General features: G+C 34.3%; 1 protein-coding gene across 14 annotated transcripts in view; it reads right to left on the bottom strand.

Moving 5' to 3' along the window:
* Nucleotides 1-4,587: 4,587 nt before the first annotated feature.
* Rim (Rab3 interacting molecule) overlaps nt 4,588-12,920 on the bottom strand; it is a 513,404-nt gene continuing 505,071 nt past the window's right edge. For all 14 annotated transcript variants that reach the window (XM_069820175.1, XM_069820163.1, XM_069820168.1 and 11 more), the window contains one exon: nt 4,588-11,726. Coding sequence is in view for 1 of the 14 variants with exons in the window: in XM_069820173.1 (XP_069676274.1) it covers nt 11,724-11,726 (3 nt within the window). In the remaining 13 variants the exon portion in view is untranslated. The remainder of the gene's footprint in view (nt 11,727-12,920) is intronic.

Here is a 12,920-nt window from a genome sequence, read left to right as displayed (position 1 = left end):
TATTCACTTCTCTCCTCTATTTTTCATTTCTTTCCTCTAATCTCCTCTCTATTTTTCCTTTATACTTTCTCTCTATTTTCTCTTCATTTGCTCCTCTACGTTCTCTCTGTATTTTCCCTCTACATCCTCTATGTTTCAGTGTATTTTGCCTTTATTTTCTTTCTATTTCTGCCTCTATTTACCCTCTAACTTCCTCTCCATTTCTCCTCTATTACCCCCTCTGTTTTCCTCTTACCTTGTCATCTATTTTCCATCTATTTCCTCTAGCGAGAGATAAGAGAGAAGATAATAGTTGACAAAATAGAGGGAAAATACAGGAGAAAATAGACGGAAAATAGAAGAAGAATACAAAGTAAATAGAAATTTGAGCACAAAATAGACGGGATAATAAAGCAGAAAACAGAGCGATAATGGAAAGAAAAGATGCAGTAATAGAGGAGAATATACAGGGTAAAATAGAGGACAAAATGGAGAACAGAATAAACGAGTAAATACAGAAGAAAGTAAAGGGTTAATAGACAGAAAATAGAGGTGAAAAAGGAAGGAAAATACAGGTAAAAGAGATAACAAAGTAAAGCAGAGAATACACAAGATATTATAAAACAAAATGGCGAAGAAAACAGAGTGAAAAATAGAGAAGAAAATGTAGAGAAAATAGACATGAAAACATTAGGGAAATAAAAGAGAAAATAGGAGAAAAAATAGAGCAGAAAATACGTGCGAATATATAGCAGTAAATAGAGAGGAAAAATTAGAAATTACAGACAAAACAATTGAAAATTACAAGGAAAACAGAGGACAAAATACTGGGAAAAGAGCAAAAATAGAGGAGGAAATAGATGGGGAAAATAGAAGGGAAACTAGAGGCGATAATAGAGGAGACAATGGAAAATAGAGCACATAATACAAGAGAAAATGGAGGGGACATTTCAGGGAAAATTAAGAACAAAATAAAGCAGAAATTGCAGAAAAAATAGACCGTACATGAAGGAGGTATTACAACAGAAATAAATGAAAAATAGAGGAGATAACAAAGGAAAATAGAGTTCAATATAAAGAGCAAATAGAGGACAAATAGAGACAAAATGCAAAAAAATACACTGCGAAATAGAGGACAAAATAGGCAGCAAACCAAAACACAAAAGAGGCAAAATACTCTGGGACATATCACACAAAATCGATGAAAAAATACACGAGAAATAGAGAGAAAATGGAAGAGAAACTAGACAATAAAATAACGGGAAAATAGTCGGCAAAATATATGACAAAATAAACTAGTGACTCCACACCTGTGGAGTAACGGTTAGTGAGAGCCGCGAAACCAGGTGGCCTGGGTTCAATTCCCAATCGGGGCAAGTTACGTGGTTGAGGTTTTTTTCCGGGGTTTTCCCTCAACCCAATACAAGCAAATGCTGGGTAACTTTCCGTGTTGGACCCCGGATTCATTTCACTGGCATTATCACCTTCATCTCATTCAGATGCTAAATAACCTAACCTGTTGATAAAGCACCGTAAAATAACCTGCGTGAGCACACACACACACACAAATAAGTGCGTAGGTAGTGATCTCGTTTTGCTTTTCGTCTGTGTTTTGTTCCAGTTTTGAAGAATCTATTGCTTTATTTGTTTCTTGATATAGGTGGAAGTTTCAGTGCAGACCCAGAAACGCCACGGAGCAAACTGAATATAGAACAAGACATTACGATTTTAGCAATGTTAATCAACTCGCACTGTCGCCACTCTCAACTTATATTAAAGAAAAAAGAAGAGTCATTGTTATGTAGCTTACTGCATGAGTAGGGCCTACCTAACATATAAAATATACGGAAACTATAAATTAGGTACCTGGCAAGTCACACATTAATACTTTTTCAGCAGGGAACACCAAATTCTTCAGGGGAAGACGATCCCCAGCATCCTCCCGTTAATTCGCATGCTGCCTTACACCTGCACACATATGGTATCAACGTAGTTCCTTTCCAGATATAGGAAATTCGAAATTTCAACAGATTCCACATCTGGACAGATATCGACCATACATGTTCCTCTTGTAAAAACTTTCATAATGTAAAACACCTTCTCTTTAACTGCTCCATATTTGAAATCAAGAGACATGATCTAACAACGCACTTTATTGACTACAATGCTCATTACTACACTCCCCTACAATGTAAAGTGTTGCAGAAATCCTGCTACTACAGAGAATTTATAAAATTGTTGTTCTATATTTCTAATATGCTCTAGAAGAATAACTCTTTATTATTTAAGTGACATTTCTTCAATATAGATTTAATAATAATAATAATAATAATAATAATAATAATAATAATAATAATAATAATAATAATAAATATTTAATTTTTTCATGATCGAAGGTGATTTATATTATGGATTCAGTTGTTCCAGAGATGCACTGAAATATGCAATCTCTGTAAAAGGTAATAAAAAGGTAAAGGTATCCCTGTAACATGCCATGAAGGCATTTGGGGGGCATGGAGGTAGAGCCCCATGCTTTCCATGACCTAGGCATTAGAATGAGGTGGTGTGGTCAGCACCACGCTCTGATCGCCTTTTAAGCCCGGGAAAGACCCGGTACTCAATTTTATAGGAGGCTGAGTGAACCTCGGGGCCATTCTGAAAGTTTGGCAACGAGGAAAATCCTGTCACCACCTGGGATCGAACCCTGACCTTCCAGCCCGTAGCCAGCTGCTCTACCAACTGAGCTACCCGGCTGCCCTATGTAGAAGGTAATACTTGCCAGAAATAGTTTCAGGGCTCACATTTGAAATCAATGTTAGAGTTAGAAATTCAGAAAGAAAAACTAGTTAGTTGTGTTGAAAGCTCCTGCACAGAGTGTTTTCTCTTATGAACAGTAAGTGAACAGATGTTTGAAACAGGAGCACGAAACAACTAATCAAATCAGAACTACAAATCAGAGTCGACTTCAACTACTCATGTAGGGAATGTTTACAATTTGCTTCAATCCATTATGCGAGGCAAAGTGTCTCAAAATAATCGCAATTTAAGCCTAACTGAATTGAATAATTTGTCAGTTTTCTATTTGAAATATTGCAGATAGCTGTGTCTCCCGTATTTTCTTCAAAAACAGTTGGCAACTCTAGAGTCAGAGCAATAGATCTAATAAGTAATTGATTAACTAGTGGACTTACTCGTGTTAATTATGTAAGTCTGTGCGGCTTACAGCTGTTTCGGTGCATCATCACACCATCCTCAGAGCCTACTAGATCTCGGCGTCATCTCGAACTTCTCTGCCTGTTATGTGGGTGCGTTTGATTGTTGAAAGGTGTTGAAAAGTGGAGTCAAATAGTGTGTGTGTACATACTGAAATTGATCTGTGTGTTGAGAATTTGATCAGGGTGTGTTTTAGTGTGTTTGTATATTTCGTATTGTTCTAGTGTGTCGAGTTTTTGGTTCTTGGGTTGTATGTGTAGGATTTCCATGTCTGCATTTATGTTATTGTATGTATGGTTAGCATTGGTTATGTGATCGGCATATGTAGATATATTGTGTCCTCTGATTATTGCTTTAATGTGTTCTTTGTAGCGTGTTTGGAATGATCTGCCTGTCTGTCCACTATTCAACACCTTTCAACAATCAAACGCACCCACATAACAGGCAGAGAAGTTCGAGATGACGCCAAGATCTAGTAGGCTCTGAAGATGGTGTGATGATGCACTGAAACAGCTGTAAGCTGCACAGACTTACATAATTAACACGAGTAAGTCCACTAGTTAATCAATTACTTATATTCAAGTGTTAAAAGTACTGTACGCAAGATTCAAAATGGATCTAATAAGGTTGCAGCGATGGGTCGTAGTCCCCCTCCACCCTAAATTCAAATTCAATTCAAGACTGGTACGATATTCTAACTTTACTGACCTGGTGACAATAGCTGTGCGTCAGTCGTTCTCTTCTCTTCCACTTGCATACCTACACTGTGTTTACTGAAAGCTAATGTGTGCCATGTTTGCTGAAATTTGATTCTTGTAGACTCACTTTCTTTTTATTATTTTTCCAATTTTTGCTACAACAACCTTTATTATTTTCATTTTCTTGCAGCACACCAGCGGGTCATTTGTGGCACACTGGTTGAAAATGGCTGCTCCAGAGGGACAACATATCCTGGATTGAGACAAGTGTTCAATAGCCTTAGAACCCGCATAGTTGTGCCATCAGCCTTCAGGCTGCATTCATAGTAATAAAAAACTACTTACCTATATACAGTAGTTCAGCAATGCCAACATTGTCTCCTGTAAATCTGCTTATCCATGACTTTGTATTTAAACAAAAGTGACACCCAGAAGTCAAGATTTTACTGTAAAAATATCAGACATAATGTTGGTCTGCCACGACTTTGTACGATCCTGTAACCCTGCTATGAACTAAAATAAACTACTGTGCAATTAGTTACTAATCCATTGCTTTAATACCTCTGTTACTTTACCACTCAATGAATGGTATGCTTTCCTATTATGGAAAAAGTCCTCGTTTCCAAAAACTGGATTACGTGTCTCTCACTCACTCACATTAGCGTTTATAATCTACTAGTTTTGTTTAAAATGACAATACTTGCAAGAGTTTTTTATTTGAACACTTACATTAAAATTTGTAAAAAATATGACAGAATTTTACTTAGTAATTAAAATCTTTTGGTTACACAATTATATGAGGTTAATACCAATTCCTTATAATGCACTGACATGCATTTTTACATCAAAAGTTTCTCCCATCTAGATATTCTGTAGTCAGCATTAAAAATCTGAAATGTTAAACATTTAACAGGAATTTTTTACCCGTTAGAGCAATATCTGTTGGGTTGAAAGGAAGAATGGACAACATTTTGTTACTGTTTGGACCCATTGATTATATGGTGGAAAAATCTTGGTCGACAAGATATTATACACCTCAGAGAGACTGGCAAATCCTCTGAAAATTGTTGTGTTTAAATTTGCTTAAATGTATTATACGAAAGCACGTCTTTTTCTGACTTTCAACACTAACGTAACAGAAGATTACAACGACATGGTATGACAGTCTTTGTCGTTATTTATATTATGTTTTGTTAATACATAAAATTGAACAATATTGACGGAGACTGAAGAATGCAATTTCTCTTTGCATTATAATGAAAGCTATGGGAAAATTAATCAAATTTCTTGCCTAGATTTAGATATTTTGGCTTTCTGTTCGTTACTTCCTGCAACACAATGATCAATTTGGCACTTTAGGACAATGCCCCGAATATTCATAACTAGGCAAGATATTTTAATTAGTCCTTAGCAATCAAGATTATCCAAAGAATTTATCTTCATAATATATTCTTTTGTAAGTTTTATTTTGTAAAATTGTTCATTAATTGTAGGTTTCGTTTATTCTGATCTAAATGTACAGTATATTCCGCGCCTTAAAATAGGCATTTATGTTAAAAGTGGAGTTATAAGTACGATAGATGGAAGTCAAGTATTGAAAGAGTAGAACAAATTCTTCAGTTGTCTATTCCAGTAATTTCTGCGGATATTAGTTCTTCGTATATGTGGAGTGAAAAGGGTGGGAATATAGGTGAAAGAAAAATACTCATCAAGAAACTTGACTTCAGATGGGATTGAATGTACTAAGCCTTCCAATCCTCGGAAGAAATATAATGCAGAGCCGTAGTAACAGTAATAATTTAAATATTAAAATGACTGGGAAAATTCTTCAAAATTCAGAATCAAAACTGACTATTCCTATTATGTTGTTTTTAATTTGTGTTGATATCAGAAAGTCTACAAGCATGCTATAATGAATATATCTAGAGCTTATAACGCCAATTGTCATCCTTATCAAATAACATATGTTTCTATAATGTCATTGAATGAAAATGACAAATTTTCCATGAAATGTTAAAAAATAAAGAAGTCACTAGACGAAACATCAATTCAAGAGGTTGTCGATGGTAAGTTCACAGTTAAAAATTGTACAGATTACCGTGGATAGTAAATTTTAGATATAGCTATAGTGAAACAAAGTTTTCGGGAAAGGGCATATGTCCAATGATGATCAAATTTGCACTGGAAGTGAAAAGGTACCGTATCAATATTGCTTCATATCCTAGTAAGAGATCCTAAAATAATATATGTCAACTAAACTGACACTGTAAAAAATATTGTAATGGAAAGGAGGAGAAAGGTACAGGAAAGGCTTTTTTTTTTTTCTTTTTTGAAAGTTTCATACAAAATCTGTTAACTACGGCTCTAATACCATAACCTTTTCATTAAAATATCTAGTACATCCAATCTCAACTTAAAAAGAGAGGCTTAGAAATAAAAGTATTTGATTTAATGTGAGATAGGGGAACTGAATATGCAAAATGATTTCTGAGAAAAGAAACTGATAAAAAAAGAATATAAAACAAAGAAATTACAGAAGTGGGAAAGAGAATTAGTATAATGTATAATTCAGATTCAAATAGGATTATTATTTTTTTATTTGTATGTACAGTTTGCGAGATAAATTTGTGAATAAACAGGGCAATTATATTGTGTACATTTTTGCCAAAAAGAGCATGTTATCGTCATAATATGGCTCCAATACTTGTCTGGTAGTTGACCTATCACATAGAAGATTGGCATAAACATCACAATATCAAATATTGAATGGCCCAGGCAATATTTACCATATGATGAAAATAATGATATCCTGCCTCTTTCTCCAGCTTTTCCGAATATCTTAATCATGGCTGTGAGTTTACCAGATTTCCTCTGTAGAAAAAGATTCAACTGTTCATCCCTGTCATTTCCCATGAGTTGAACAAAAAATTAAACACTTTACATCATTATGTTATATTTAGTGTGTGATATGGTCCTTTTCTCTACAACCATTGTGGCAGTTGAAGAGTCTAAAAAAAAATAAAGAACACAAAAATGTCCCACCCCTTACTTCCTTCTTCCAGGGGTGGAAGAAATAATTTGTCTACGATGATCACAGCACAAAAAGTGACAGTTTTTTTTTTTGTTATTTTTCTCTTTTTAATAATATTCATTCATCATTCACGTTATTGTCAGAGTCACCAAGAACAGGCAAGGTGTAGTAAGCTATAGGCATTTAGTTTTTCTTTTTACAAGTGTGCGAGCAAGTTTTTGAGGGTGTTATAGGAAGCTAGGGGCCTCTAATCACATCGCACTCCTTATTACAGCATATAGCATCAATGTGTGTGGTTGGCACAACTGTCTTATCCTTAACAATAAAATGGAAGGCTGAACACAACCACAAGATTATAATTAACACTGTCCAGCCGCTATGGAACTTGGACCTTGGTAAGTGTGAGTGATTGACAACTCAAATTGTACAGCACAGCACATTCTTCTGGCTGCTTCTGACAAGACACTCAAGCGGTAAAGTTCACCTTGTGTTGGCTCTAGTTCATTCATGATGAGTATAGAGCAAATGTAAACAGGTGTAGGTGCGGTGACAAGAGATTTGCCACCGACTTTGGAAATTTCCTTCATTCTGTTTACACTGTCACTGACAAAAAACCGCATTTGAGAGAAAACTTTCCACACAGGTGACAGAGACACTGTTACGATCATATATGGACTTGGTTAACGGTCTGAACTTCAGAACTTGCAATACAATGGCCGACCACGTAACTCAGCTATTAAAAATACTTTAACGAATACGAAAATAACAATATATACAAAACTGTCGGCATGTTGAAAATGCTTCTTTGACCGGTCTCATTAGCTTAATTCTTGCTCAACTTGATCTGCTCCATACAAATAGTGAATGAATTATAAGCTTCGACTACAGACCACTCATACTTTCAAAGGTACCTGGAGCATTCCACTCTGACTTGGCACACAACCACACTACAAAAATATATCAAGTTAAATCATACATGCTGATCTGTACTGATGTTTATTTCAAAGGAAATATATCCATGGTGTACATACTAATATTCTCTAGAGAAATTTCTTTAATGTTAATACAAAACTTGGAAGTAACCTCATAGGTTTTTATGCAAAATAGACATTTTCAAGTCAACAAAATGTTTCGAGTCTCCAATTAACTTGACAATTAAAAGTAATAATGATCCCATGGTCCCTTGTGAATAATATATTTTTACATCGATGTAGCTGGGTCTCAATGTGCACTATTATTTACATTACTCTCAGATTTCTTCTAATATGGAAAAGCTACATATGATTCTAATCAAATACTGAAGTAACAATGATTAAAATATACAGAATGTCCCAGAAATAAGTATAATATATTGGAGAACCAATTATAACCTAAAACATGAAGTTAGTTTATACCAACACATGTCTAGAAATGCTTTAAAATGAACTACGATCATTATTTTTCTCTCATGATAATGTGGTTATTACAATGGTTAAGTTAGCCAAATTTAAAACGCAATTAATTTTATCAACATTAGTTTTTAACCAAAATAATCTTCTCCGTCTAATAATGAGCACAATATAATCGTGCATATGACTGTTATTTGATCGTATCTCTCTCTCTCTCTCTCTCTCTGAAATAATATTTCGATCAATTTTCATGTAGTTTAATTAGAAATGCTTGTTACTAAAAACATGTTGCCTTCAAATATCTGATATTAAGTCTTATTATGGTGTAAATCACCGAATGTTTATAGTTCATTCATTGCGCATTTCTATGTCAATGTCTATATAAATGTTAACTTTCATTGCATTAGGCCACAGGCTAACAGTACAGTCCGCGTCACCGTTTTTGGCATGTAAAATAAGTAACAGGAACGTTAACTGCGAGTGTTTTACATTTGCCGCAGTCAGTCTGACAACTGTGTTTGGCATATAGCTGATGTGACGTGTATAGGAAGTGGTACCATTCTGACCTACACTATCAACATGCTCACAAACAGGGCACTATATATCTAGGATACACGCCAAAAATGCTGGCGCCAGCTATACCAGAATACCTTCCAATTTACTGTATTTATTTCTCAAACATTATGTATAAAATAATAACAAATGTGAATAGAATAGATTACCTATCAGGATTTATATAAAGCAATGTACAGTTAGGCTTCTAATAAGAAGCGAGATATAATTTTTTTTCTCTTTTTTACTTTTTTATTATTTTTGCCAGGTCAAGTCTGTGCTCCATACTTGCTGTAGAAGAGACAGTTGTGCTAACGAGGAATAGATGACCCCTAGGGAACAGCAAATGTCAGAGGCAGCTAGCCTGACTGATTTCATTCTTGAGGGGTGAAATTGCAAGTTTCAAGGTTTAATACCTAAATGGTTGTTTAAGACTACAATACAAGACTGAAGCACCAATTTTCTTCTTCTTCGTTTCAAACTACAATTACCTTAAAGCTGACAATACCAAAGAAAGGCAGTAGATATGGGGGTAGAAGTCTTAGGTTTGAAGTTAATCTCTCTCTCTCCCGCACTCGCAATCTCTGTCTCTCTCTCTCTATCTCTCTCTCTCTCGCACTTCAACTCGAATGGGTTCAGTTTCATTTTGTTAAAATGTTTATAGTGAACATATTTCTATGAAAGACAAAGTCTCAACTCATAGGAGCAAAACTTGTAGGTATCCTAGCTTTTAATAATTCTGTATTTTCACTGATTTACTTTTTTTTTTTTACAAGAGAATAATTTGTATTAATAAATGACTATAAAAAAGCTTGTAATGATAACCTCGGCATTTCTGCATCAATATTATAACAATAATGACCTGTCAGCATGATAAATCACCTTCAGAACTGAAAACAGGTTGAGTCTTATTATAACAACATACAGCTCATCCACAATATGGCTTACATTTGAAAATGTGCCCAGATTATTGCAAATTTTATACCCAAAAATAAAAACCATTTCCATGGAATGATAATGATTTTATATGTTAATTGAAAATAAGTTACAAATCACAAATTCCACAGTCTTTGATGCAACAAGCGTAATGTCATGTTCAACTATGAATGGATATCTACAAGTTAAGATGAAGATGAGTTTCCATGGTTCATTCGAAATTAAAAAGAGTCGAGAAATAAAATTAATAAAGGAAAGCATGAAGTAAAGTTACTATTTTTTTTTTTTGTATTCAGTTCCACTATAACTTGGGTGGGTGGAGGTTCAATTATATATTTATATATTATATTTAAAAAATGTTCTAGTATTCCTATCTGCTATAGAGTATATTTCCAGGTGGTGTTTTGGGGGGTTGGGCGGTTGGGAGAAATTCACGGTTCCTACGAATTAGCCAGTTATGATGATTTTAAGCACTCACACTTCCATTTTGTCATTTATTTCTAAGATTGGCAGTTAAAAAATGAGAAGGTTTCTGGTAATTAGAAATTAAACAATAATAAATACTGTAGTTTATAATTTAACTATTCGGCCAATTAAATGTTGGCTCCTTTTGTTTCTTTTTTGTCGTGTCAGTTTTCTCTTAAATAAAGAAAGCAACAATACAAAATGTCCTATGAATTTCCCATCTGGAATTCATTTGTGAATTACAGGAAAAACTTATATAAATAGAACAACCATTTCTTGAACATTCCTCAACGAATGTTTGCGATAATTTAAATTCCATAAAAACACTTTAAAATTATATATATTCAACGCTTGTTACTAAAGCACTTATATTTATTTTGAAAATAACATTGTTTCACTTTCAAATCAAGCCTTACGAATTTTAAATGCATTTTAATATCTTCCATACAAATAATCTTTTTTTTTTATATATATATTTACAACATCTATATGTAGGAGATAAATTTTACGAGACCAGATTAGGCAGAGATATGTTACTCTCTTAGACTTAATGCAATAGCAATTATTACTGACATGCTCAATATGTCGATGACAACTCTAAATTTGAATCTTTGCATTTCTTATTATGCAATTAAACTTCTCTGTTAGAAGATTTTAATGTACAGGATTCATATGATAAAATGGAATGTTCGAACTTATTAGTTTTTCTTGTAATTTTTCAAGTGCAAACCTGATAGGTATCTCTGAACACCCTGTAGCTCATACACATGTCTCAGGCACTCAAACTTTTTCTCAATCTCTTTCATGCTCACAGCTGTTTGATTGATATAATTGGTATTTTTAAATTTTCTTTTTAATAATCAAAGAGTTCTTATTCTTCTTTTCAATTGTTATTTAATGTTTATATGATATATATTCACAGAAACTTGTGGAAGGCGTGAATTTTAAACAGATGTTTTTATTTGGTTGCTTATCTTTAAATGTGAGACTTCTCTCTCTATATAATATGTACAAAGTCTACTGGATTTATCCTCGCTGCACGAAGCACAAACACACGCAACATTGTTTTTTTAATACAAGAAGGGTCTTATTTCTATCGCCTTCTATTGTATTATGCTCGGTAGCTTCATGTTATATTCTCTATGAATACCACTGCAGAAGTATAAGTTTTTCAAGAGTACTGACACTGGAAAAGTCCCAACACCACTTTACACCACCACCATTAGCTGCCCCCTTCAACTCCTTGTGCGTGACAATGTTTGCAACCAAGGAGTCAACAGCTTTAAATTACGTTTTACTTTCTCTTGCAACTAAGAGGAGTAGTGGAGACCAACATCTAGGCTTGCAGTAGACACGATAACAAGTGCTCCTTCACAAGATGGTGATGACTTCATTGTTGTTGTTGTTGTTGTTGTCATTGCTGCCATTGTTGTTGACTTCACGCTCCTCAGTCTCACGCTCTCACTGACGTCAACAATGAGACACAACGACCAATGTACATGTAATCAGACAAACAACTGTAAGTAACAAGACACGACTAAACATTTGAATGTCATTCACAAAGTCGTCTCCTCTTTTCATACAGCCAGCAAGATTCAACAGAGTCATAATTTCAAGAATTTCAAGAATCCTGAAATAGATTATATTTGTAAGTGATTAACTAGCGGACTTACTCGTGTTAATTATGTAAGTCTATGCGGCTTACAGCTGTTTTGGTGCTTCATCACACCATCCTCAGAGCCTACTAGATCTCGGCGTCATCTCGAACTTCTCTGCCTGTTATGTGGGTGCGTTTGATTGTTGAAAGGTGTTGAAAAGTGGAGTCAAATAATGTGTGTGTACTGAAATTTATCTGTGTTGAGAATTTGATTGGGGTGTGTTTGTATATTTCGTATTGTTCTAGTGTGTTGACTCCACTTTTCAACATCTTTCAACAATCAAACACACCCACATAACAGGCAGAGAAGTTCGAGATGACGCCGAGATCTAGTAGGCTCTGAGGATGGTGTGATGAAGCACCGAAACAGCTGTAAGCCGCACAGACTTACATAATTAACACGAGTAAGTCCGCTAGTTAATCAATTACTTATATTCAAGTGTTAAAAGTAGTGTACGCAAGATTCAAAATAGATTATATCATCATTTATGACATCATCCATTCAATTACACATCAATTATTTTTAGCGCATATTACCCATACATAAACTGTAGTAATATTTTATCAACATTATTAAAATTATATTACAGAATTTATTGGTCTTGGCATGCGAAAAAGTTTGAACAGTAATTTAATTTATACGGGAGAGGTTACAAATTTTCCAGCTTCTGGTATCTGAAATTCAGTGGCATTGCCAGATTTTTTATCTGGAGGAGACACAATTTAACCTGGGAGAAGGCGCATAGTGACAGGGATGTCGCTAGGGAGGTGCGAAAGGGTACGCAAGCACCCCATAAAAAATCGGAACACCCCTTTCCGCACCCCAAAGGGCAATTTATTAACAAAATACTAGGCATAAGTTATTTTGAAGAACAAAAACAAACAAACAATTTCTTGGATGTGAAAAAACTACGTCCCATAGTATATCGTAATGGATGTGATTAGCAATAATAATAATAATAATAATAATAATAATAATAATAATAATAATAATAATAATA

Source organism: Periplaneta americana, chromosome 3 (genome assembly GCF_040183065.1).
Source record: "Periplaneta americana isolate PAMFEO1 chromosome 3, P.americana_PAMFEO1_priV1, whole genome shotgun sequence".
Lineage (NCBI taxonomy): Eukaryota > Metazoa > Arthropoda > Insecta > Blattodea > Blattidae > Periplaneta > Periplaneta americana.
This window is presented reverse-complemented; position numbering and strand designations above follow the sequence as displayed.